A 27,961-nucleotide genomic window follows, 5' to 3' on the forward strand; every position below is an offset into this window, starting at 1 on the left:
GTTACAAGTTCGTATGTTTAACACACGATAATGGCATACAATTCCATAGTAATAGCTTAACAATAATGACCAAATCAGTTTAATTATTATAATAATATAATATTATGCTTAAAACAAATTTATATAATTCTTTAGTGACCGCAATAATAATTATTATGGTTTTTGTTTCCGTACTTTATATTATGGTTAACCAATACAGCTTGTTGCTTACTCTTAACAGATCCTGTAGCTACATGTATCAACACCTACACAAAAGGTTAAAAGATAAGACCACGTGAAATCATTTGTTTTCTATAGTGTGTTCTATAGTAAGCTTATTTTAAGGGCACAGGTATTTCCGAACCATTTAACTCGTATTAAGTTATTTATTGTAAAAGATAGACAACTCAACGTGATCGCGGGATGTATATTCTTATTAACTTTGTATCTATTTGACTGATTACTCTCAGAGAACTTAATGAATAAGGGATTTCTATTAATATGCTGACTATATTGGCTACCATAATACACATCTTCAATTTATATAAAACAATTCAATGTAAAAATAAGGCAATTCAAAAAGTAAAGGTATTTTTTGGTTTTTTGAAGATCTAAATAGGTAAACTTAGCTTGAGCTCTCTTATAAAATGTATGGCGGCCATTCATTTTTGTCTGTCTGTCTGTATGTAACAGACAGATTAAAATAAAAAAACACAGTTTTTCAGTATCGATTATAGAAGGACCTCTGCAAAATGTTCAAAAACCAAGCACAATCGTACCAGGAGCTGGGTATGCTCGTGAGGATGCCCTACAAATTGCCGCGCTGTGTCCGACAACCTGAGGTGAAGGTGTTAAGCCTCATATGCCTGTAATAACTGTGCTTTATAAATTCAGAATTTTCCATTACCCATGCTTTTTGATATACCTTTACGATCAGACTTATTTATTCGAACTTATAGACAAGTGGCTGTAAGTATCTCAGTTCAGACGACAGCTTTGACTCGTCTCTGGCCAGCTCGGCGACCATTTCCCTGGCGCGGTTGTTGGCGTACTCGTGGCCACAGTCGTGGCGCTCCACCATCCTGGCCAGGGCCATGCTGAGTTGTGCTCTGGCTCCACCACCCGAGGATTCCACTAAGGCCCTCATCACGTTCGGGGAGAATCCCTGAAAAGAGGTTATGTAGGATTTAATTATATTTTTTAATATAGCACTACATATCTTTTTCTATGTTTTTTCCTTTTACGCCATTGGTTGCCTGGAAGAAATCGCTATGTAGCGATAAGGCCACCAAATTGTACTCTCTTGATTTGTATTTATATTTTTGTAACTACTTTTTGTTTCTTTGGTGTACAATAAAAGTGTATTCATTCATTCATTCATTCACTACAATTTAGCCCTTGACTGCAATATTTGCTGATCGTGAGTGCAGTCTAAGATGGTAACAGGCTAAACTGTTAGGGATATGGCAGTTATATAAACCCAAACCCCCAATCGGTTTATGCGCGACAACGTACCGGAACGCTAAATCGCTTAGCGGCACGTCTTTGTAGGTAGGGTGGTAAATAGCCACGGTCTAATAGCCTCCCACCAGACTTGACCAGAGAAAATTTAGAAAATTGCATGAGTCGGGAATTGGACTCCTAATATGACTCCTAAGGTGATTTTGGACCTGCCAATGCACAAGTTTAAAGAATTTGTTAAAACACATTTATTACAGCGAGGTTACTATACAATTGATGAATTTTTTAATGACAAGGTTGCTTGGAAGCATCCGGCTCCGCTTTCAGCTCTCACAAGATAGAAAAATGAATGTTAAAATGTAAAATATAAATTGTTGATGTTGGAAAAGAGCAACTGCTGAGTTTCTTGCCGGCTTCTTCTCGGTAGAATCTGCCTTCCGAACCGGTGGTAGAATCACTACAAACAGACAGACTTGACGTTTCAAAAGTGCTTATATTAGGCCTACTAAAATAAATGAATTTTGAATTTTTTGAATTTTGGACCCGGGACCTCCTACTTATAAAACCACAGAGCTTAACAACTGTAAGAAATCGTCAGTGTTGCGGCTAGTATTTTTGTTTGACCTTGATATTTTTTCAATTTTTTTATTTGACAGTGGCACAGTGGTAATCGCCGCGGTCTTAAAATGGGCCTTATAAGTTCCGGGTGCAATTAGTAGTAGGGGAAATTTTTGAATTTATTATCTGAATTAACTCTGGTATGATCAAGTGGGAGACCTGGTCGTTCTAATTACCACCCTATCGACAAAGACAGCTGGACAACGCTAAGTCGTTAAGGTACAAAGTCGCGTATACATCGACTACGGGTACCAATTTAGTCCACTACGTAAGACTACAATTAAAGACTAATTTGTAGCAGACTGAAATAAATACTGCTATCGGTGGAGGCTGTAACGATAGCTCCAATCAGTAGATTGCCTCTGAGCCGACGTCCGCCAACTCGCACCATTTGCATTGTGCAAGCATGGCGTATCATATATCTACATATCTTTTTTTCCTAGGCAATTGGAAGAGGCCACTTTAAAAAACTGTGGAATCACCACTTTTATTTAATAGCTCAAAAACGCTTATGCTATAAGCTAGAGTTATGCTATATATGCTTATGGTCGTGCTTTAGCCATCATACACTTTTTAATTAATGCCAGTAATACTATGAGAAATAAGTGCTTAAATAATATTTATGACAGAAAAGAAGATGAAAAGCAAAAGAAGCCTAATAAATATATTTCCTATAATATCGTGTTTTTGGCAAGAAGCCACAAAGAATACAATCGAACTACCCAAGATATCCTTTCAACCTTGATTCGGAATGAGCTAAGCCATCAAAAGTGCCATAAGCACAGCGAAGAAAACAACAATAAAATCTGAACATAATGTATTTGATTATGGCCCTCAAACTTTTGTAAAAACCAAAAGATTATAGTCTGTGGGATGTAAGTAAGCTATTGCCTTGCATGTTTAATGATTTTTATATCATAACTATGATAATTTGTTGATTAAATCACAATCACTCATAATATTAAAGTTACTATAAAACTCCTTAACCAAAATTAACGACAAATGAACGCCTATACAAGAGCATCTTTTGCCTTATTAAAAATCACAACATATTGGACAAAGTCGCAGGCAAATGCCGGGCAAGACTAAATTCCACGTAGCATTATGATATATATGAATGATTGAAGCGGGGACAGCGCAGTGGGTAGAAGCTCAACCTCACTTTCGGGGGCCGAGTTCGAATCAAAGCTCGCACAAGTTATGTGCTTTTTAAGTACCTAATAAAATATCAAAAGGTGAAGGAAAACATCGTGAGGAAACCAAGCATGCCTAACAGTTCTACAAAATGTTCTCAAAGGAGTCCACCAATCCGCACTGGGCCAGCGTGGTGGACTACGGCCTCTTCTCACTGTAGGAGAAAGAGACCCGTGCTCTGTAGAAGGTCGGTATTGATGGGTTTATGGGAGGATAATGATATTCATGAAATGTAATCCTAATTAAAAGTAATAAAATAGCAGTAAACTACTCAAACAATATAAGTAATATCAGAGCCAGTGACCTAGCAAACGACAGACGTCTGATATGAAGTGCCTAAAATAGACCAAATTAGATTTGAACGCCATCCGAGATTAAATTCGTGATCATATATAGTTTCAACAAAGACACAAGGGTGTTGTGTAATACGTATCTGATTCCCTTGAAACTGTATGTACGCATGAAATATCTAACTGTTGCTCGCGACTTCGTCTGCCTTTGATTTTGTCTTTTGATGTGGCATTTAATTTAACTGTAGTTCTAAAAAAAATTAAAGTATTCAGTATTGCTAAGCCCTAAATGAAGGGTTTGCTGCTGTCCGCTGGAGGAGTTCTGTCCTCTATCTCCAACTACAGTTTTGGCAATATTAAACACATATTATAACCTATATAATACAAAAATAATTATTTAAATCGGTTTTAATTTGTCGGAGTTATGGTGTAAAATCGTCAAACACTTTCATTCCAAAGGAAGCGAGCTTAATGTCGGAATAAAAAGTATCCTATATTACTTCTGACACTTCCAAAAATATGTGTACAAATTTTCAAGAGGATCAGTTAAGTAGTTTTTGCGTGAAAGCGTAACAAACAAAATTACTTTGACATTTATAATATTAGTAGGGATAGGGATAGGGATTTCGTAACATTTCAAGCCTCTTTATTTAAAAACTGCCGAATAAAACGTTGATATAACTTGTTGATCAAGCGTAAATTACTCCTAGCCGATAGTGGTAGTTATAGTCCACCAATCCGCACTGGGCCAGCGTAGTGGACTACGTCCTTAACCCCTTCTCATTTTGGGAGGAGACCCGTGCTCTGTAGTGGGCCGGTAATGATTTATATGATGTGGACTTTTGCAGAAATAACTTGAGCTATTTTTAATGCAGGAAATAAGAAACAGTCGATGAGTTTTCAAGGGATGTTTCCGATGTGATCCGTCGGAAGACTTTGTATGAAGACCAAGGGGATCTAGACTTATATTGTAACAAAAACAGAAAACGGGATAGAGTCGCAATACGCTAGGTTTTTATACGTCGCATAGATAACATCTATGTCATAAAGATTTGTGCTCACATATATTTTTTTCCTTTTATTTGAGACCCATATTGAGAGTGTGTGAAAAAAATACGTAATCGGTCATTTTGTAGCGGCAGCCATCTTGAACCTATTTTCAGCAAACATAGCTAAGAACTCTCGCGTCTAATTCTCCTTTCAAACAAGAAAAAAAATCGGTTCGATCGTTCGGGCAATAGGATGCCACAGAAAGACACACACTCACAGACACGTCAAACATATAACACAAAAGAAAGAATCTAGTTTAGTAATAGATAAAAGACTTCATTCTCATGGTTCATAAAATACATAATTTACGGAATATCATGGAATGAGCATGGCAGATTCAGTTATATCCTGATTGACCAAACACAAAACCAAAAAAGGTTGTAAGATTACTTTTTATTACAGCTCAAGATATATTATCAAAATTAAGCTTAATTTGCTATACTCCGTGTGGTGTAATTTATAATTTCTTCAATCCTTATACTCCACACCAAACAGATCTTCGGCAATATACCCTCTACGCACGTTTCGCTCCGAAACCGGAGCATCCTCAGGAGATGTTGACTTTACAATGTTTTCTTAACAATTGTTCATTGTAAAGTCAACATCTCGGTCGGTTTCGGAGCGAAACGTGCGTAGAGGGTATATTGCCGAAGATCTGTTTGGTGTGGAGTATAAGGATTGAAGAAATTATAAATTATACCACACAGATTCTCCTGCTTTTCGCCAAGTATAGCAAATTAAGCTTAATTTTGATAATATATTATGGATTTCCGCAAAGTAACGCCTGCTTCTATCCAATACAGCTCAAGATGTTTTTGTGACATTTAACAGCCTTTTTAATAGCCTAGCTACCTTTAATGTAGGCATCTCGAAAGCTGTGAGGTACACCTCCAAGAGGCCATAAACCTTAACATCTCAATAAATAAATCATGAACATACACCATGGCTGCTCTTATCTTGTAGCGGCGATAACAATTTTACACCCCGTAATAAAGATTGCTCTCACGTATATTATTAGAGGTACCGCTGAAACCTATCTCTTCAGGGCAACAAGGTTTCATTGAAGGTGATTTTTACGATGCGCAGTAAATAAATAAGCAGTAAAAAAGTTTCAGGAAACTTGAATAAGTAGTAAAAAGGTACCAGAAAGCTTAGCACTTTTGCCCGCTTTTTTCTGGAAACGGCTGCATCTATATCCATTTTATTCAAAATCAAGCTGCAATTTAGCAGTAATCTAGTATACTTATTTGTACTACGAGCGAAGAGAGTATTAAATTTTTATTGAATGCAAATCAACAAAAAAAAAATTTAAAAAAATACAGTGAAACAAATAAATTATCACCAAAGAGTTGGATATTGGCACTGTTAATCCTAAACTACTTGTATTGAAATAGATAGAAAAGTTCTGTAGTATCAGAACAAATAAAGTGGTGATAGCCTAGTGTGCAGGACTTTCTGTTGGGGAAACCCAGTCGAAATTCCGGTACATACCTCTAACTTTTCGGAGTCATCATCGTTTGAAGCAATGGTGGAGGAAACCTGTATGCCTAAGAGTTCTGTATGTATAATGTTCTCAAAGGTGTGCGAAGTCTACATGATAAGTCTACATGAAGAGTTCAAAAGAATGACTTAAATGGAAAACGATCAAATGGATCAGTTGTGAAAATAGGTGTCCCGAAGGGGTATATATTAGGCCCATTTCTGTTCCTCATTTACATTAATAACATCACTAATGTTTTAAACTATTTGTCATGAATTAGCTTTTATGATGTTAACAACTACCTCGCTAAAATAGCATAGTGGTCTTAAGCTAATAATTTGGTTCTTAATGGGAAAAAGCAAGTGTATAAAATTCACTTTACCAAACTTTAAATATATTAGATCCACCTTATCAAATTCTACTGAGAATCTCTTTTGTAATAGGTTGTAACTACTAATATTATCAAAATTTCTAAAGGCTTAAAATTATTAACTTACAGTGTAATCCGAGAGCCTCTGCCTCTTGGCATCCCTGCTGAGTAGATCATACAGCAGCAACAGCCTCAAGTTAGAGGATGACAGCTTCTGTCTAGCGGAAGGCTCCGACGGACTGGCCCTCAGTCCGTCCCACACATCCACCACTCGGTCGTCATCGGGGTCATTGGCCATTCTGATCATGTCCCTCACGTTCTGTGATAAGTACTGCAGGCTTTCCTCATCAATGTCCTCGTACCTATGATAAACAATGAAAGTGATACTTTTTTTAATCCAAGACTTTGAGACAAATTAGTGCAGCAACCAGGTGATGGTGGCTTATAATCATAAAATATCCACCCTCATATCATAAGTGCGAAAATGTGTCTGTTTGTTTGTTTGTAATTTATGTTCGCTTCAATCTTTAAAGCGATCATGATAAATTTGGCACACTTGTATGATGCAAGATCCTGAAGATGGACATAGGATAAAAATCTCGGAAAAGCGGCTGCTAAAAGGTCCCATGGGATTTCAAAAAAATGGTGCTTTGCATATAATAGCTGTAATGTAAAAAAAAGCATGAAAATAAAAGTATATATTATATTGTACACCAAAAATGACACGAAATAAAATAACAAATATTACAGATGACTTAAATAGGCGTATATAATAAGTACCAATCCCCACGAGGGATTTTAGAGTTACTCCCAAGCGTAGTGAAGGTGTTGGATCTAAACTCCTGAGTGTAGCAAGAGTGATTTAGATGAAGATTTCATTACCTCTGCATCTTCAATACTCAACTTTTCACACTTAGCGAGTCAATAAAGTCAAGGCTAGATTGTTTTATATATTTTAATCATATTTTTTGTTCGTTTCCTGATTTATATACTCGTAATCACTCAAGTAGGCAAGTTTTTATCTATTATTTATATTTCGTCATTCATAGTAAGAAAGCAATATTAGTACGAAAATATTTTTCTTCGGATGTGACATGTGTCTCATTTCAAATGATATTACAAGCCTGCTATGAATATAATAACGTACTTTATCTTTAAATACTAGTTTTGTTATATGGGATTGTCGAGCTAGCGTTGTGAAAACTAAATTACTTACCCATCAGAGCGTCTGGAAGCTTTAATGTCTTGTTCAAAAGGCAAGAACTGATGCGACAGGTTAGGTTTAGGCTCCATCAGAGGTTTGACCTCCTCATCATGAGCTGAAAGGAATGGCTCTTCGGTCTTCTTCTCCTGTGGTTCTATGATTGTGTATTCTGCGTTTTGCTCTACGGGCAGGAGGACGTAGTTCTGGTTCTTTGAGATACCTTTATCTGTTGGTTTAGGAGGGTATGGTGGGGCGAAGAGACCAGGTTTGTGGAAAGGTGTCGTTATATCCCTGAAAACATTAAGCAAGTAAAATTCAAATCAATTATTTAAAGCAAAGCCATCCTTGAAATTAAATAATTTAGAATATAAATTTAACACATTACTTTATAAGCACTTTAGAAACACAAGTCTGTCTGTTTGTCATGACTTTAACGCCGGTTCGGAAGTCAATTCTAGCGAAAAAAAGCCGGCAAAAAGCTCAGCAGTTGCTCTTTTCCGACATCAACATTTTAAACTACAATAAAGAATATATTTTAATTGTTATTTTAGAATTTAGGTTAATGATAAAATAATGGAAATTTTATTTGGATAACAGATTTATGGTGGTTATGATGACCCCAATCAATTGATTGCTTTGGTTAAGCATACTGAATCCAAATCAGTTACTAGTACAACTTGTAATGAAATTACTGCCAATTCATGAACAATTATTAAAGGCAATTTTACGTCTGCTGAAACAGAAAATAAATATCTATACTTACTTAAATACCATAAAAAAGGGAAGATTTGTTGTAGGTTTGTAATAATATAAGCCCATTTTAATAATCACCATATGAAAGCTATATTCTCAGTAAGCGTTAAATGATATAATTTGTTTCAATAGGACTAAGTCAAAAGTCAAAAATATTATTATTTAATTGGGTCAAAAGATTGCACTTTTGATGCGTAAATTACATAAAAAATGTGTATATGATAGTGAGATGATGTCAACAACTTATATTCGTAAACTTAAAACTAAAGCTACGAGAGTGGCTAAACCTGATCTCAGAAGAAGCCCAACAAACATAGCCGAGTGTTTATTTTGTTATCACCATCTCACGTTGTCATTAAAACATTTAGAGAAACATTTCGGTCCCAAGCTTTTTATCGTTTAATACAGTCTTTGAACTTTTTAAGAGAGATGTCCAAGATGTCTTAATTTGTGTAATGGTATATGTAAAGCAAGCCAACAGAAAAAGCGCTACCGAGCCACCGAATTCAAAGCACAACGTTCCACTAAAATAGATAGCGCATTTTGTCTCTTCTCTTTACTTATGTTTCTTGACTAACTCGATAAGTTACTCTATGGGCACTGGGGGCCTACCACCATCGCTAAAAGCAGTGTTCTTTTGATATTGTTTATGATCCTCATTTAAGGGCCATGAAGGAAATCAAGTTATATTATAAAATGGAAATTTTAAATTAAAATGCTTTAATTAAGCTACAGTAGTAAGACTGATGATTGACCCATTATCCTTAGAAGCGGTGATAGCCTAGTTGCCAAAGCTTCGGCTTTTCTTTCGTGGAGACCGAGCTCGAGCCCCAGTTCCATTGACTTTTCGGAGTTATGTGCGTTTTCAATTTAAGCAATTTAATTATGACTTGCTTTAAACGGTGAAGGAAAACATCGTAAGGAAACCATAACGAGCTCAAGGGCGTTTTAAGTCTACTTGGCCAGCGAGGTAGAATACGGCCTAAACCCGTTTTATTCTGATAGGAGACCCGTGCCCTGTAGTGAGCCGGTTGATAATGATGAAGATGATCGAAAAATAAGTGAACACCCGAAGCTAGGAAGGAAAAAAATATAAATGTGAAAAGGTCTTTATGAGGTTAGATAGGACCACGCGCTACTAGGTCATGTAGGGACATAAGTGTGGCAGAATAAAGCAATTTTAATTTTAGTTGTTGCAGGAGAAAGTTAGAAATTGAACAATAAATATTCAATAAAAACAATTTAAACAAGTTCATCGTGAAAGAATAATGAAAGGGCTTTGAGATAAACACAATATTTTCCTTAAAGTTATACGCATAGTTTAAAATATATTAAACAGAAGCCAAAGTTTGTTCGAAAATAACAAAACTTAGAATTCCAACAGGAAAAAAATATAATTTAGTTTTTTTTTTTTATAATATTAATTGACGGGCCAAGCAGATGGCTCAACTAATGGTTATGAAACTAAACTGCATGCCCTACCAAGTGCCCTGGGTCTATTATCCTGAAGCGTAGGTATTAAGCATCATGTACCTTTAATTAATTTTAAAAGTTCATTACGGATAGCAGTAAATTAAGAAGAATAATTAAAATATAGAAGACTAGCGTACCCGCTTCGCCGGGCTAGATTTTGCTTTATTTTATTTAAACAATAAACTTACATAATTTAATTTTTAATTTAAGTCTCATAATATATTAAATCATTTATTTCTCTCCGTATTCATTCTCTTCTATTCTCTTTTCGAGCGGGGGAAGATCATTATCTACACCCCATGTACACCCAACAATAGAATATCATCATAGTACATTAAAGCTGTATTTGACAGTTTGACAGTTCAAAAATAGGAGTGCTACGATTGTCGCCAAACTTTACAGGATTACTCGCCAGATCAATTCGGAGATTCCCTAAAACTTTCATTGAAATCGGTCCTGCCGTTTCGGAGCCTATACGGAACATACCCACACACTTTCTCTTTTATATATATAGAAGATAGATTAGAGAAAATAATAAAGAAGGTTAGAGAAATAAGAAACAGAAAATAGAATAGAAATAGACCATCACCTCGCGATACCATACCGCATCCTCCAGCCGTTACCGGGCAAACTGGCAAAGTAATCTGAAGTGACATACAGAGGTTTAGCGGTAGTGGAGGTCCTGGGGGGAAGGTCGTCCTTCACTTCGAAGGCCATCTGGTCTGTGAGGTGCGCGATGACCTGCATGGCCACTGGCAGGTAGGACTCCGACAGCTGCACTTGCTGGGATGTCTGCACCTGGTAAAAGCTAAGCTTATAGAAAATTCCTTACTATTACTAATATTATAAATGTCAATGTAAGTTTATTTGTTACGCTTTCACGCAAAAACTACTACACCGATCCTCATGAAACTTTGTACACATATTCTTGGAAGTGTTAGAAGTAATATAAGATACTTTTTATCCCAAAATTAAGCTCGGTCCCTTTGGGGGAGGGGATGACAGTGTTTGACGATTTTACACCATAACTACGACAAATTATAACAGATGTAAATAATTATTTTTGTACTATAGAGGTTATAGTATTTGTTTAATTTTGCTCAAACTGTGGTTGGAGATAGAAAACAGAACTCCTCAGCGGACAGCAGTAAACCCCTCATTTAAGGCTTAGCGATACTGAATACTTACTTTAATTTTTTTGAAATGAAAAAACAAAATCAAACACAGACGAAGTCGCGGGCAACAGCTAGTTATAATATAAAGGATTACACGAATGATAAAAAAGCTTGGGTATGAAATACTTCATAGCTAAATATTAATTTGTCTGTGATGGTGATAACAAAAAAAAACCAGCTTAGTTTCTTGTGGGCTCTTCTTAGACCAGAGCGCATTTGGAAATCCCCTAGCTTTAGTTGTAAGTTAACGAACGTAGTTATCACCATCACTTAACATTACTGGTAACATATTGTATGTATGAACGCTTCATAAGTTGCGAAGTGATTAGGACAGCATCTCCTGGGGATGCTCCGGTTGCGGAGCGAAACGTGCGTAGAGGGTACATTGCCGAAGATCTGTTTGGTGTGGAGTATAAAGATTGAAGAAATTGTAAACTACACCGTACAGATTTTCCCGCTTTGCGGAGTATAGCAAATTAAGCTTATTTTTTAAAAATATCATCGAATTCCGCAAAGGAACGCCTGCTTCTATACAATGCTTACTGTACTCTCAAATGCTTATCGCAAATTAAGCTTAATTTTTAAAATATATCATGGAATTCTGCAAAGTAACGCCTGCTTCTACCCAATGCTTAATGCAATATTTAGAACTTAGGTAACTTATGGGTTGAGCTAAGTTGATCTCCCTAATTAGGGTTTCTTACTACGTGACTGTAATTACAATGTAATAATTTAGGGCCCTATGGTAGGTGGGAAGACGACATTAAAAAGACCGCGGGACCAAACTGGTGCAAAGTAGCGCACGACAGGAAGCTGTGGCGGGAGCTAGAGGAGGCCTTTGCCAACAGGGAATCCAAAACGCGTGACATAATTAATTAATAATTTAAGTACATAATTTTAATTAAATATTATTGTAAAACCATACCTAACTTAACAATTCAGTATATTAATGTTTATTCAATTTAAAAGTATTAAAATGTTTATTAGTATGTATGAAATGACGTTGTGGAATTGAAGGCTATTTTATTTTATTAATTTAGGGCCTTATTTATCGTGTAGTGTTATCGATGCTTTACGCCTACGCGTCAGATTGAGTGACACAACGCGGCATTTTGTAGGACGAGACTCTTACATGCCCTAAGAAGTGTTTATAGGCGGTGGTTTTACTTACACTTTGCTTGGTTTTTTCACTACGAGTTAGCCCTTGACTGCAATCTCACCTGCTAGTAAATGATGATGTAGAATAAGAAGGTAACGGGCTAACCTGTTAGAAGTCATCGCCATATCAAACAATGACTAGCCCAAGTCTCGCAGGTCTCCTCCCACAACAAGAAGGGTTAAAGCCGTAGTCCACCAGGCTGGTTAATGCGGTCCCAGCAGATAAGTGGACTCCAGATACCTTTGACAACATAATGGAGAACTAGCTGGGATTCGAACTCGGCGCCACGAACGTTAAGTTTTGTCCTACCACTTGGCTATCACCGCTTATTAAATTGTTCTCAGTTGTATGATAACCTCGACTCAACAAAATGTATATTAACATAATATTGTTGAAACTAGCGCAATGTCAGGTAATATTGCCCGAGGGATCATGTTATGAAAGCGTATACTTAGCTGCACAAAGCTTTTCTGCATTCGCTGCAACGGGAATGTTCCAGGGAATTAAATGTTGTATTTATTACGTTACTGTTTTCACGAGCGATCTTTTGTTAAAATAAAAATAATAAACTCTAATTCCAGGAACGTGCAATTAAATATAGCATAATTTAATAGTGAATCCATTTAAAGCATTCATTATTTGACGGGTGGTGAAGGCAGATCAGAACACTGTCGTCACCACCCCTTCTCTTCCCGCGGGTGTCGTAAGAGGCTACGGGGATAAGGAAATATAATGGAAACGGACGGACGGAATAGACGGACCTATAGACTAAAACCTCCTACATACTGACCCCTGATAAAAAAAACAATAGACAAAAAACCGACTTTGTTTAATTATACATTGCACAGACTTAAAAATGTTAAAAAGCAACTATTCAAATATAATTTAAATAGTTGCTTTAGAGTCAAAGACAAGAAAGTAGAAACAAAGTCGGTTTTGTCAATTTCTGTCAGTTTTTTTACAATTATTTTTTACCTTTTTTATTATTTTAACCCCACTTATAAAAGAAATTGTATGTAGCATGTTTAAGTTCATAGGTCTATTCTATCCGTCCGTCTACGCTAGCCCTTTCCCAGGTATTGCTTTTTCCGAGGCCGGGCTGTAATCAGTTTTTAATGTGTCGAGCATAAATTTCTTAGTAGCCCAATACTATAATCGAAGCGCAACCCGTGTTATACTAATTACTGTATTGTTCCGGTGGCAATCCATGGTTCATCATCAGTTCCACTTGCCATATGGTTCTTTTCGAAAGTAGATGCACGAGGTCCTTTAAAACACTCAAATTTCTGTATGTGTACCTTTAATATTAGAAGAACTCCCTCGACTTCTGCAGGATACCTCTAATAAGTCTTCATCAAATTAAAATGAGACCAGTGAAGTATAACGTAGCAAATAAAAAAAATATCATTGGAATCGGTGCATAATTGGCGGAGTAATTAAGTCATCATCGTCATCATCACGGCCCACGACAGGCCACAGGTCTCTTTTCAGAGTGAGAAGGGTTTAGACCGTTGTCTACCACGCTGGTCAAGTAGACTTTACACGCCCTTGACAACGTTATAGAAAACTCTCCAGCATGCAGGTTTCCTCACGATGATTTCCTTCACCGTTTAAAGCAAGTGATATTTAAATTACTTTAATTAAAAAAAAAACACACACACAAATCACATAACTCCAAAAAGTCAGTGGTCGATGACTAGTAATTGAGTAACAGATGCAAAATTAAAAAAAAAACATACAGTCGAATTGAGGACCTCCATTTATTATCTGTTATTAAATGGTTAGATTAATTTAATTTAGCTCAAATGATTAAGAGCGCTCGGAAGCCACTAGAATTAATTAGGGTAATCTCTCAATTGCCCTTTTGAGCCAGTTGGCGTTAATGACTTTTGCGATTAATTACGAGTCTTACAAAAGAATTTTCTGGAAACAATGCTCATGTCGAAGTGAGGAAAATGAGATACTCTTAACATCTATCATACTTACGGTGCTACTGCAAATGTAAATAGAACAAAGAGAATTTGCCTGTTATATTTTTACAGGCACAGTAAATTTTAAATTGCACCATTACATACACAGATTTAAGATGTAAAGTACGTTTTAGTTTTTATATACGACGTGTAACCGAATTACGAAATTCAAATGAAGAATGCATAATTATATTTCATAAGGAATCACCCTGTACAATATGAAATTAAAAGAAGCATATTTATGTTTTCATACAAACGAATTCAAAACATTCTAAGTGTTTACTTATGACAATCCTATTAAAGATAAAATACCGACACGCGTTCCTACGCTACACGACGCGTAGGTACGAGGCGTATAAAGAGATTCATTTTAATTTTGCGATGATGATGTGTGGCTGTATCTAATTTATTTCAGTATAAACTATAGCAGTGGTTTACTCAAAAACTATTGGGTTTAAGGTTTCACAGATAAATAAGTAAATAACCATGTTTAACTACGATAGCTTCGTAATGAAAATAACTTTACTATCTATATATATAAAAGAAAGTCGTGTTAGTTACACTACTTATAACTCAAGAACGGCTGTACCGATATGGCTGAAAATTGGTAGGTGGGTAGCTTAGAGCCAGGAGACGGACATAGGATACTGTTTATCCCGTTCGACAGCGTTCCCGTCTGAGTTGTCATAAAAAGTCAGTTACACCATTTATAACTCAAGAACGGCTGGACCAATTTTTATGATATTTGATTTTTTTGATTCATCTTAGACCGGAATAGGATAATAAGTATTAATATAATAACATTCATCAAATAAAATATGATGCGCGGTACGAAGTTCGCCGGGACAGCTAGTTTATTATAAATGTCCGAAATTCTCATTTTTATTATTTAAAACGAAATAATTACTACACAATCTTTTCTAACATTTTTCGACTTATTCTTTTTTCCTTGACAAAACAAATGTGGCTTTCACATTTCAAAAGATTCTATACCAGCCATTTACAATTTCAAAATAGGTTTTACTCTAAAATTAAACATTATTAAAAACCTAAGAATGCTAGTCAACATGCCGCCCACCAAGGACCACTGAGGTGTCCTTTACTATTACAACCGTCCACCAAGAGTTATAATTTACAATACAATAAGTCTCAGAGACATTACATAACGTACCTCTAAAGCCTGTAAAGTATTATTTTGGTTTTCATTTATACGTTGTATATCAATAATTACATATCATCGTTTAAAACTCTTCGCTGGGCATAAAAGGGGCACGTCCAAAACGCCGCCCTGTGTCCATCAACCTCAGGCGTAGGTCTAAGGGTTCATGTGCCTTTAACAGCTTAGCGACAGAAATAAGCGTAGCGCTACTTCCCTGTCACAAAAAACTCTACTGTTACCAAATTATATATTGTGAGATGGTGATAACCAAAAAAAAAACGCCCGGCGAAGTTTGTTGGAACCCTCGGAGCTTTAGTTTTAAGTTTACGAATGTTTATCGCCATCATCTCACTACCGTGTAATTATTATGTACGCATCAAAAGTGCCACCTATGGGCCTACTTGAATAAAGATATTTTTGACTTTGATTAATTAATTAAATCTCGGGATTTTGAGATTATTTCGCATGTTTATTTTTGTCGTTGTATTACGACATCTCGAAAGTGATCAGCTCGCGACCACCATTGTTATTGCAAGTGAAGTGAAAGTCAGAATTCATGAATACTAATGACCCGTGCCGCAATGTCCTCTCTCATGAAAAAAAACTGTTTACAGTTCAAGCTATATTACCTATTTCAACGCTGCTTTACTCTTATATTATTATACCACCACAAGTTAGTTATCCCTTGACTGTAATCTCACATGGTGTTGATAGAGCTATCCAGGTGTATGACAATCTTGGCAGTTATATTAAATCCTTCCCTAATCGGTTTCTACAACGTAGTGTAATCACCTGTTTTGCGGTACGGCACCCTAATAGGATTCTACGCGGCTTAGTCGTTTGGCGGCAAATCTTTGTATATAGGTTGGTAACTAGCCATCGCCAAAGCCAGACTAGACCAGAGAAAATTCAGAAGTTATAAACGACGAGAGAGATCAAACCCGGAACCTCAACTTATAAGGCCATAGCGCGTAATAATTGATAATCATCAACATCATATCGAAAAGGGGTTAACCCGTCAACCGCCAAATGTCAGTTTCAAAAAGTTCATATTTGAAGCCCTTCTTTTTTAAAATTTTTACATTTACGACACTTTTTGGGGAAATGCATATAAAAAAATATCCATCCCACCTTTCATGATTCATGGATAGAAGCAGGCGTTACTTTGCGGAAATCCATGATATATTATAAAAATTAAGCTTAATTTGCTATACTCCGCGAAAAGCAGGAGAATCTGTGTGGTGTAATTTATAATTTCTTCAATCCTTATACTCCACACCAAACAGATCTTCGGCAATATACCCTCTACGCACGTTTCGCTCCGAAACCGGAGCATCCTCAGGAGATGTTGACTTTACAATGAATAATTCTTATGTTATTGACTTAATAATTAAGTTATTGACTATTCATTGTAAAGTATACGTAAGTATATAAGTTATACTTAAAAAGTTAGAGGTGCGTGATGGGATTCAAACTCGGTACCCCGAAAGAATTTGATAGTTCAAGCCTCTGCCCTCTAGTGCCTGAAATTGTTCCGGCAACCACACCCTTCAGACCGCAATACAGCATTGCAACAATGCTGCTTAGCGGCAGAAATAAGCACAGCGGTAGCACTTCCCCGGATAAGCTAAGTCACCAAAAGTTCTTCTATTACTACAACTTTTCAGGCTTACCTTACAATATCCCTACTAATATTATAAATGTGAATGTAAGTTTGTTTGTTACGCTTTCACGCAAAAACTACTGTACTGATCCTCATGAAACTTTGTACACATATTCTTGGAAGTGTTAGAAGTAATATAGGATACTTTTTATCCCGACATAAAGCCCTGTTCATTTGGGAGAGGTGATGAGTGTTTGACGATTTTACACCATAACTCCGACAAATTATAACCGATTTAAATAATTATTTTTGTACTATAGAGGTTATAATATGTGTTTAATTTTGCCCAAACTGTGGTCGGAGATAGAGGACAGAACTCCTCAGCTAACAGCAGCAATCCCCTCATTTAAGGCTTAGCGATACAGAATATTTTAAAATTTTTAGATCTACAACTAAATTTAATGCCACATCAAAAAACAAAATCAAACGCAGACGAAGTCGCGGGACACTAGTAGGTATTAGGTAAAACTATTGTAAAGTTGATTGAATTGTTGTAATTATGTATTTGTTTCTGTTATTATTTTTGTATTTTCTTTTCTTTTTTTTGTTCTCGTTTTAATCTGCTATGTATTTAATTAGTGTAATTGGTGTAAACCGTACTAATTGAATTAAAAATAAATAAATAATAACGCTTTTAGTGCTAAATGAAAGTTTGCTGCAGCGTGGGTTTCCGATTTCTTTGCCATTCTCAAAACAAGGACGGCTTCCTTCTGGGAAAGGCTTAGACGCAGCACCAATACCACCCTTCGCACTTTAAATGAGGACCTGAAAAATCCGTTTGTCAAGTATTGGTCTTGCGTGCACCGGTGCGAGAACAATAATTTTAGGTTTTAGGTATTTTTTTTATATCTGCATTAGCTTTATTATTATTGTTATTATTGTACTTTAAAACTAATCTATTCTATTGGACTATTGCCTGAAAATAAAGAATTACCAGTACATTTTGAGTTACTTGCAGGAAAATTGTCAACAAAACTCCTCGTCGAAACATGGCTGCTATCTGCAACAATAATAAAATATACATAAACATCTGGCCTTTCTCTTCAATTCTGCAATTCCCAAAGCCTTCTAAAGGTCTTTTATTAATATAAATAAATAAATATACTACGACAATACACCCATCGCCATCTAGCCCCAAAGTAAGCGTAGTTTGTGTTATGGGTACGAAGATAGCCGATGAATATTTTTATGAATATAATACACATAAAGTATAGATAAACACCCAGACACTGAACAACTTCCATGTTCATTACACAAACGTTTTCCAGCTGTGGGAATCGAACCCAGGGCCTTGGACTCAGAAAGCAGGGTCGCTGGCCATTGTGCCAATCGGCTGCCCACTGCGCCAATGACGGACAAGCAAGCAAACAACACACAGTTTCGCATGAATAAGCATAGATTTTATCAACATCAGTGCAGTGGCAAATAAATAGTAAACAAATAAACATAAATCGGTGTAAATGTTTATTTAGCCGTTGAATTGATTTTAACGGCTCGGAAAGACGAATTTTAATAACAGTCATCATCATCATCTGATGATAATGATTAAAATCATCATATAAACCCATTACCGACCCACTCCGCACTGGGCCAGCGTGGTGGACTACGACCTTAACTCATCTAATCAGGCTCATTGTAAGAGAAGACCCGAGCTCTGTGACAAGGCTTGGAAGCAGGCCAATCCACTCTAATCTCTCACAAGATAGAAAAATTCTAAAGATTGTTAAACTATAAAATGTTAAATGATGTTAAAAAAGAGCAATCTTCTGAGTTTCTTTACAGATCTTATGAGTAGATCTGATCGGTAGAGTCACTACAAACAGTCTAACTTGACGTTTTAAAAGAGCTTATAAACTAGGCCTACTTGAGATGAATGAATTTTGAATATTTTTTTGTATTTTCTATTTGAAGATTGTAATTTGTATTTTTTAATAGCATTACTTTACTCTTACGGGCAGTAGCGTGCATAGAGGGTATGTACAGGGTGTGCAGATGATATAAAATGAAGAAAATCCAGTACGAGTCATAAATACTTAAGGGTAGGCTTTTTAATAACTCTTACAATGTCTATCCTTAAGTTCTTTAAAATTCGGATAGGAGATTTTCTTCATTTTATATCATCTGCATACCCTATGCATACCCTCTATGCACGCCACTGCTTACGGGTGATATAAAAATTCTATTACAAAGTTTTCGATAAAACTTACACAGTAATGTGTAAAATGTTATTAAGTTCTCGACCGTAGAGAGCGGGTTAAATTGGGGTGAATTTTCCTTTACTGAGGCCCTAAACCGTTTAAACTTTGTAAAGGTGCAGACAAATTATCAGCGTTTTGTTAGTTCAATTAATAGAACCTTGTTAAGAATGTATCTTCCGGTAGCCATCTTGATATAACTTCAATTATTAAACACAAAATATAATTACAAACTAACGTTAATATTTACAAAAAATATAAGCAGTCTAACTTTTCACTTATGGGCTTATTACACAAAATAGCGCTGTTGCCCCTTTGGATATTACTACTAATATTATAAATTAAAATGTGTGTTGGTTTGTCTTTCTTTCACGCCTTAACTACGCAACCAATCAACTTATTTTTTCGCATAGAGCTAGTTGAAATTCAGGAGAGTAACATGCGTTATTTTTTATCCTAGGAAAATAAACGGTTCCCAATACAGAAATAAAAGCGGCCAAAGAATACAGCTAGTGATCTGTTAAATATCTCAATATTTATAGGCTGCATGTAAGCTAAATATCTATCAATATCTTATAGTACGATATATGTTTAAGTTCAATAATAAACCGATGCCGTTTGAATAGATTAATGCGTATGGCAACTTCATTATCGCATTCATCAAATCCGAATGAAAATCATTTTCAATGGTAAAATTACGTAATTAAAAAAAAAACTTGCCATTTTATTTTCGAGCTTATTTTAGTACTTTGGGGCCACTTGCAAATTCATAAAAGAATAGCAATTACAGCGTCACTTTTCGAAGCTTTATTGCATTTAAGGTGCAATAAAAATTATAAATAAATTCAGAGATTAAAGTTATGCCTTTAGCAATAAAACCCATAAATGCCCTAACTTTGCCTTAAACCTTTTTGCCTTTGATGAAATTTATTAGTCGTTAATTTTTGCGCATATAAATAACTCAATGTGAAGCAAATTAAATGTTGTTTTTAAAATAGCTTTAAAAATGTTTTTAAAAGCACTGACAAATATTAAAAAACCTATCGAGAAATCAGGCGGGCATGGGAAATCAAAACTGGATCATAATTTACTTTGACAGGGCCATGTCCATCATATAGATTTAAGGTTATATTTAAGTTCATATCATTCTATTAATGTACATGAAAGCAAGTATTAAATGAATGAGAATGGAAATAAAAATTGTCATTTATAAAGTACCAAAAGGAACGTAAAGTTAATATAAATATATACTACGACAATACCCACATCGCCATCTAGCCCCAAAGTAAGCGTAGCTTGTGCTATGGGTACTAAGATGACTGATGAATATTTTTATGAATAATATACATCAATACTTAGAATATACATATAAAAACCCAGACACTGAAAATCATTCATGCTCACCATACAAACATTTTCCAGTAGTGGGAATCGAACCCACGGCCTTGGACCTAGAAAGCAGGGTCGCCAAACGGCGCCAATCGGCCGTCAAAAGTAAAGTAAAGTTTGTTGAAATTGGTAGTTACTTAAATAACCCTTGTATCTATTTCATTTTATCTTGAATTCTCACCTGAGATAAACGTGCTATCACCAAGCCTAATGCATCTAAATTTCTGCTGAGTGAAAGACTTTTTGTTAATTATTATATTTTACCAGTCAAAAAGACGGGTGTTCCCTTTTCTGTATAATAATTTGTCTCACTAACAGAACAACGAGGAAGCCGTGTCACCAATAAAAATCTATTAAGTTGATAAAAGTTATGCCGTAAGTAAAAAACGCCCTCACTTTGCCTCCGACCGATCACATGTAATTTATTGGTCGTAAAATTGGGCGCAAATAAATATCTCAAATATGGCACGCAAACTTTGGCCCGGTACCCGCCCGTGTGCCGTGAATGTGCCAGGCCATGTTTATTGGACGGATTTATTGAAAGAACCTGCAAAGTTTATGTTTTGAAAAATCGCTAATATCGCGGGTTGTTACATTTAACGACCTATTTAAGGCTTAGCTAAAGCAAATAAGTTTTGTTTTGAAGGAAGTTTTATGATTCTAGCAGTGTTTTTCTGTATACATGTTTAGACACATGTGAAATCAACTACAAACAAATTACCAGTGAAAATCCTTCAGATGTCTCTCAATAAGTTCAATGTTTATATAAAACGTAAGCTTGTATAAAAATCCTATTATAATATTAAGGATTACATGTATGATAAAAAGCTTGGGTATGAATTGCTCTAATTTCATAGCTGAACATTAACTAGACTGTGAGACGGTGATAACAAAAAAAACCTGGCTAAGCTTGATGGATGAAAGCGGAGCCGGATGCTTCCAAGCAACCTTGTCATTAAGAAATTCATCAACCGTTGTAGCAAGTGATACTTAAATTGCATATAAAGCACATAACTTAGAAAAGTTAGTAGTGCGTTCTGGGATTCGAACTTGGTCCACAAAAATTAGGCCGAAGTCCTAACCACTAGGCTTTCACCGCTTCAATTTAATAATGTATTAATCTTTTTTGCAAAGTAAAGCAAATCTACTCACTCTGAAAACACTTAGAAGTTAAAAGGGGTTTTAAAAAGCAATTTTCACCCTATGCCGATTATAGCAGAGGAAAATTCTTCTTTGTTTTTCTGTATTATCCATCTACAAGTTAGCCCTTGACTGCAACCTCACCTGGTTTTAAGTTATGATATTGTCTAAGATGGTAACGGGCTATCCTGTCAAGAGGTATGGCAGTGATAGTTAACCCGTTCTGCCAATCAGTTTCTGCGCGACATATACCGGAACGCTAAATTGCTTAGCGACAAGTCTTTGCCGAAACCTCCCACCAGATTAGATCAGGGAGAACTCAGAATAGGTTTGGAAAATCAAAAAGTGCATGCCTCATAATCTCATTTTTCACTAAAAAAAGTACCTTACACTTTTCACCGCATGCGGGCGCTGGGGCGAGTCATCTGTTTTTTTATTATCATTTACTATCAGACAGTTCGCGCCAATATTTCGCGCCATTCTCGACGTAAAGCAACACAATAGCACGCAAGCATTGTGAAGGAACCCAATTTTCATAAAAGACACATTAAAGAGCAAAGACTAATCATATTTTTTTTGTTTTTATTAATTGTAATTAAACGACAACGAATTACCCAGAAATTTTAAATAGCAAACAGCGCGCTGCGATTATGTAGTTTTAAAAAAAAAAACTACGATACGTTATTTTGTACGGTGGTCTGCTAGATCCATACGGAAAGACATCCGGACGTCCTCAAATATTTTTGTAATTTAATTTTTTTCCTTCAAAAAACAAACTGTTTTTTAAAAATATCGAATAGGTTTAAACGAATGTCATTTGTAGTTTTGTAGAGGCGTGCAATTCTTAATTCCCTAATTGCCTCTGCCAAACTTGTGGCCTCCAAATTAAAACCTCACTGCTAACTGATGTACCAGGGAAATAAATTCAAGTTAATAAATTCAATTGCCAAGTGCGATCGTTCTGTAATTGGCCATTCATTACCTTTTACTTGAAATTTATATATCCTCCTTATATAGTGAGGCAGCTCACAAAGGGTATATAAAGTCTCGTGGCCCCAATTCTAGGGCCGGCTAACGGGATGGAAATAGTTTAGATATCAGACATTTCCTTGTAGGCTCTGATAAATTGTGTTCACTTTTATAAAGTATCCCAGGTTGGCATCTAAAAGCCTACCTTACTTAGAAGGTACTTGGCGGATTAAACTGTTTTCTTTGAAAAGGTTTTCGAGTTTTCAAAGCCAAGTTCAAAATTCATTTATTTCAAGAAGGCTTACTCTATAAGCACTTCTGTCTTTTTGTGGTGACTCTACCACCGGTTCGGAATGCAAATTCTACCGAGAAGCCGTAAAGAAACTCAGCAGTTGCTCTTTTACAACATTAGCAATTTTCAATTTAACATTCATTTTCCTATCTTGTGAATGATAAGAGCGGAGACGGATGCTTCCAAGCAACATTGTCATTAAATAACTCACCAATTGTATAGTAGCCTCGCTGTAATAAATGTGTTTTAACACATTGTTTAAACTTATGCATTGACGACGGCCGACTGGCGTAGTGGGCAGTGACCCAGCTTTATTAGTCCAAGGCCGTGGGTTCGATTCCTACAACTGGGTGAATTCCTAAAATGTGTGTGTGATGAACATTAATGTTTTTAGTGTCTGGGCGTTTATGTGTCTATTATAAGTATATATGTGTATTATTATTAATTAAGAAAATTACCTTAGGAATCATATTATAAAAGCATATACAGACTTTCGTACTTTTTACAGACGATAGGTTCTTATATAACCTATAACTAAGCTTTTAATATGACAGATTTCTTGTTAGATAAATGTTTAAACGTCCTTACTTATGTATTGTTATAACTCGTGTGTTTTTATGCCATTTTATGCCAGTTTAAAGCACCCCCGCTGCTTTAATGTGGTTTGACGGGCCTAAAAAGTTATTATCTTTAAAAATTATAATATTTTTTGGTAGGGGGGTAACTAGCCATAAAAGCCTTACAACCAATTCAGAAGTAATGAATTCCCAAAATGCCCCGGCCAGGAACGAACCCGGGACCTCATATAAACCACAATGCTTACCACTACACCAGAGAGGTCGTTCAGTGATTATCATTAAGGCCTGTAGCCTTAATACAAGATTCGCTTGCTCGCAATCGAGGAGTTGTTTTCGAGTATGAAAACACTTTGGAAGATTAGAATAAAATGGATTTTATTTAAATAGCACTAAAGCTCAAATTTGCCTACAATTCTTTAGCTCGGGCTTTTGCCATATAGCGGGTATATTATCAATATATGAGATGAGATGTTGACTTAACAATTATTCATTGTAAAGTCAACATCTCCTGATGATGCTCCGGTTTCGGAGCGAAACGTGCGTAGAGGGTATATTGCCGAAGATCTGTTTGGTGTGGGGTATAAGGATTGAAGAAATTATAAATTACACCACACAGATTCTCCTGCTTTTCGCGGAGTATAGCAAATTAAGCTTAATTTTGATAATATATCATGGATTTCCGCAAAGTAACGCCTGCTTCTATCCAATATTTAAAAACTATCCAATATAAAGCGGGTAAAAAAAAACATCAGAAGTACAGGATTTGCGTCTCAAAAACGAGTAACATTAGATCCATTTTACTTAGATGAAACAAAGTTTAAAATTTCTCCTCGATTGAGAGCTAGCTAATCTGGTACTAAGGCTACTTGTAATAATCCTTATCTAAACCCGAACCAACAATTGATACAAACTAACATACGTAGAATGCCAAATCGACCCATAACTGTTCTAGCCATCGAGGCTATAGTTCAAAGGACTCATATCTTCCGTTACTAATCTTTATATGTACGGGTATAGGAATAACCATTACTTTCCATCATATATGTCTTCTGATTTCATTACTATATTTTGTTCGGGAAAACATGGAACAAAGAAATGTATTTCATAAATGACATTATTGTTTTTCAGTGTCCTGGGTGTTTATCGCTATATTATAAGTATGTATGTGTATTATATTCTTCAAAATATTCAACAACTATCTTAGTACTCATAACACACACCCCTGTACACTAAATTTCATGAAAATCGTTGGAGCCGATTCCGAGATTCCAATTATATAAATACACAAGAATTGCTCGTTTAAAGATTGAAGTTGTACTTCTTTTGGCGCGTTAGGGAAAAATGGTAAGAGTAAATTTATACGATGCGCGTGCACACCGTCACTAAAAACCGACACAATGAAGTTAGCTATAGTCAAAATTGTAGTTTTTTTATTTTTATGTCCCTAACTGGCTCGGAAACTACAAGACCGATTTTATTTGTTTTATTTAACCAGTAGAAAACTAAACTATCACGAAGGAACATAGGCTATATTTAAAGAAAACAAATAGAGATCCTTAAGAAAATTGCAATAATGAAACCTTAAGCTAGCTTTTCTTTTAATATAAATTATTTTTTATTGGGAATCATGCTTCCCAAATTTGGAGGCAGGAAGGAGAGATGGTTTCCACTGTCCATGCATATTTTTTGTCAGAAGAAATAAATATTCTTAGTTAATTTTGAGATTAACATTTACGAGTATATCTGAAATCCGATTAAAAACAACTATGTTAGGGAGAGTCGATTAGCTTGTACAATAATATATTCGTCATCATCAACAGCCTTTTGCAGTCCACTGCTGGGCTAAAGGCCTATCCCAACTAGAGGATTTGCCCACACCACGCTGGGCAGATGGGTTGGTGATCGCAGTAAATGGTAGTGGCAGAGAACGCTGCTGGCAACTCTCCGTTATATTCCCTTAGTCACCTCGTACGACACCCGCGGGAAGGGGTGGTGAAAATGTGATGACTAATTTACCGTCACCACACGGCACAAATCATATTTTATTAATTACTAAAAGTGTAAAATTACTGAATACCGTCCTAAGAAAACTAATCAATAATAAACTCCTATCTCCGTTAGATCCTCATAAGGCAATGGCGTGCATAGACGGTATGCACAAGGTATGCAGATTAATGAATGAATACACTTTTATTGTACACCAAAGAAAAGCAGTAAGCAGCTTCCAGGCAACCAAATAAAGTAGATGATATAAAATAAAGGAAATATCCCGTACGAGTTATAAATACTCAAGGGTAGGCTTTTTATAACTCTTAAAATGCCTATCCTTAAGTTTTTTATAGCACGTACTGGAGATTTTCTTCATTTTATATCATCTGTATACCCTGTAAATACCCTCTATTCACGCCACTGTCATTAGGTATGTTCAACTGGATCCAAATTAAGGGTAAAGGGAAAAAAGATCAAAGTCAGTATTTTTCTGAGTTGCGCCTTCCGGTTCACATTTCGTTATGATAAATATAGAAAAAGGAAATACAGACCTCTGTCAACCGAATTGTAAAAAAAAATTTAAATTTAAAAATCGAATTCAAATCTATCTAGATAAAACATCTGTAAACCCTCCATATACTATATGTAGATACTATATACTTTTATGTAAAATATGAATAATCGGCACTAAACCTTTGGCAAAGCATTATTATTTTAGAAGCTATAAAGTATTTGGGGATAAGATCACAATTTTCCTCGAATCAATTTAAAACACTCGCAAATCAAATAATGTTTACGAGTTACGAGGACATTTATATGCTCGCTAAAGGTCCTTAACCTAACCAGATTAGAACAACTTTTAGCATGTTTTGTTTTCTTTGGATGCTAATACCTACTTATTTCTTCGATTAGACAAAAATTTAGATTTTATAATAAATAAATAAACGTGAAAACTTATTGTTAGGAAACTATTTGATAGAATTTAGAATTCTAAATATAAAATAAGTAGGTATGACTTAAATGTTTAGTTACTTTTTTCAGTCTTTAAAGTACTGGGATACTTATCATTTATACCTACTTTTAATAAATACCAAGTTATTTTTATCTGAAATTTATCTTAATACAATATATTTTTTTTAACAAATACCTAAACAAAAGATAAAATTCCAAAAAAAACATGATTAAAAAAGGATCCATAAATAGGATACCAGACAAAAGTTCAAAATTCAGAGACAATATAATCCAAAGAGGGAATAGTTTATAAATCGAATTCAATCTAACTAGCTCTCGCTATAAATAACAATCCTTTTAAAATCATTACCATTTTTTACAAATAAAACCGATGTTTATTACGGTGAATTACGAAATTGTTATACGTAAAATTTCGTTTTAAAGATAACAATAAATTTATCCTAGAACATCCACCTATTTTAAATTAAACACAAAAAACTCACCCTTTAAATAAATTCAAGATGGCTGAGTGAACGCGTGCGTCGTTTGCGCGCGCGCGCGGCACTGTCCAGTGTCCAGCATCAGGATACTGACCCCGGCTTAGAACTGCTTAGAGCTGAGAGAACCTGTTCTGAATGTCAACTGCAATGTCGCGGCATCACCGACGACGGTTTAAAGGAGGTTCTGTTCGATGTCATAAAAGTACCTTCCCGGTATCGCATTGTAGTCGGTGAGATAAAAATGGGTGCAAAAGTGAGCTAACAATATTAGTATGGATTTTTGGAATCACAATGAAAAACTCTATCACTATCTATACTAATATATAGATAGATATATAAAGAGGAAAGACTTTTTTGTTTAATTCAAGTAACGAAATAGCTCTGAAAGTACTGGACCGGTTTTAATCATTCTTGTACCAATAGCAAGCTAACAATTTTATATTATTTTAGGTACAAAATCTGCTGCACTTTTTGCCTATCTGATGCACTGTTTAAAACATATGAATGAATTAATGAATGAATGAATACACTTTTATAGTACACCACATAAACATACAGCAAAACTATATATATATAAAAGGCAAAGGTGACTGTCTGACTGACTGACTGATTGATCTATCAACGCACAGCTCTAGCCACTTGACAGATCGGGCTGAAGTTTTGCACATAGATAGTTATTACAACACACAGATAGTTAGCTTCCCGCCTGCCTGCCCGCCTGTCTGCCCGCCTGTGTGCCCGCCGGCTTGCCCGCTTGTCTGCCCACCTGTCTGCCCGCCCGCCAATAAAAGCGAACGAAGGACACGGGCTACAGCTAGTTCTAAATAAAAAAAAATTGCAAAGTATACATTTGGCGGCTTTATCGCTACATAGCGATCTTTTCCACGCAATTAATGACGTAAAACACATCTCAAGAAGAGAGGTAGGTGTTGTATATAAATAAACCTATATATTTACCTA

General features: G+C 35.6%; 1 protein-coding gene across 1 annotated transcript; it reads right to left on the bottom strand.

Annotated features, from left to right (window-relative positions):
- Nucleotides 1-145: 145 nt before the first annotated feature.
- Nucleotides 146-27,086, bottom strand: LOC120628250. Its single transcript, XM_039896531.1, has 6 exons — nt 27,005-27,086; nt 17,939-17,998; nt 10,531-10,670; nt 7,659-7,937; nt 6,570-6,804; nt 146-1,144 (listed from the first exon to the last, which is right to left on the bottom strand). The coding sequence occupies exons 2-6, from the start codon at nt 17,987-17,989 to the stop codon at nt 923-925; spliced, it is 927 nt and encodes a 308-aa protein (XP_039752465.1). The 5' UTR covers nt 17,990-17,998; nt 27,005-27,086; the 3' UTR covers nt 146-922.
- Nucleotides 27,087-27,961: the final 875 nt, after the last annotated feature.

The sequence above is a fragment of the Pararge aegeria genome, chromosome 12 (genome assembly GCF_905163445.1).
Source record: "Pararge aegeria chromosome 12, ilParAegt1.1, whole genome shotgun sequence".
Lineage (NCBI taxonomy): Eukaryota > Metazoa > Arthropoda > Insecta > Lepidoptera > Nymphalidae > Pararge > Pararge aegeria.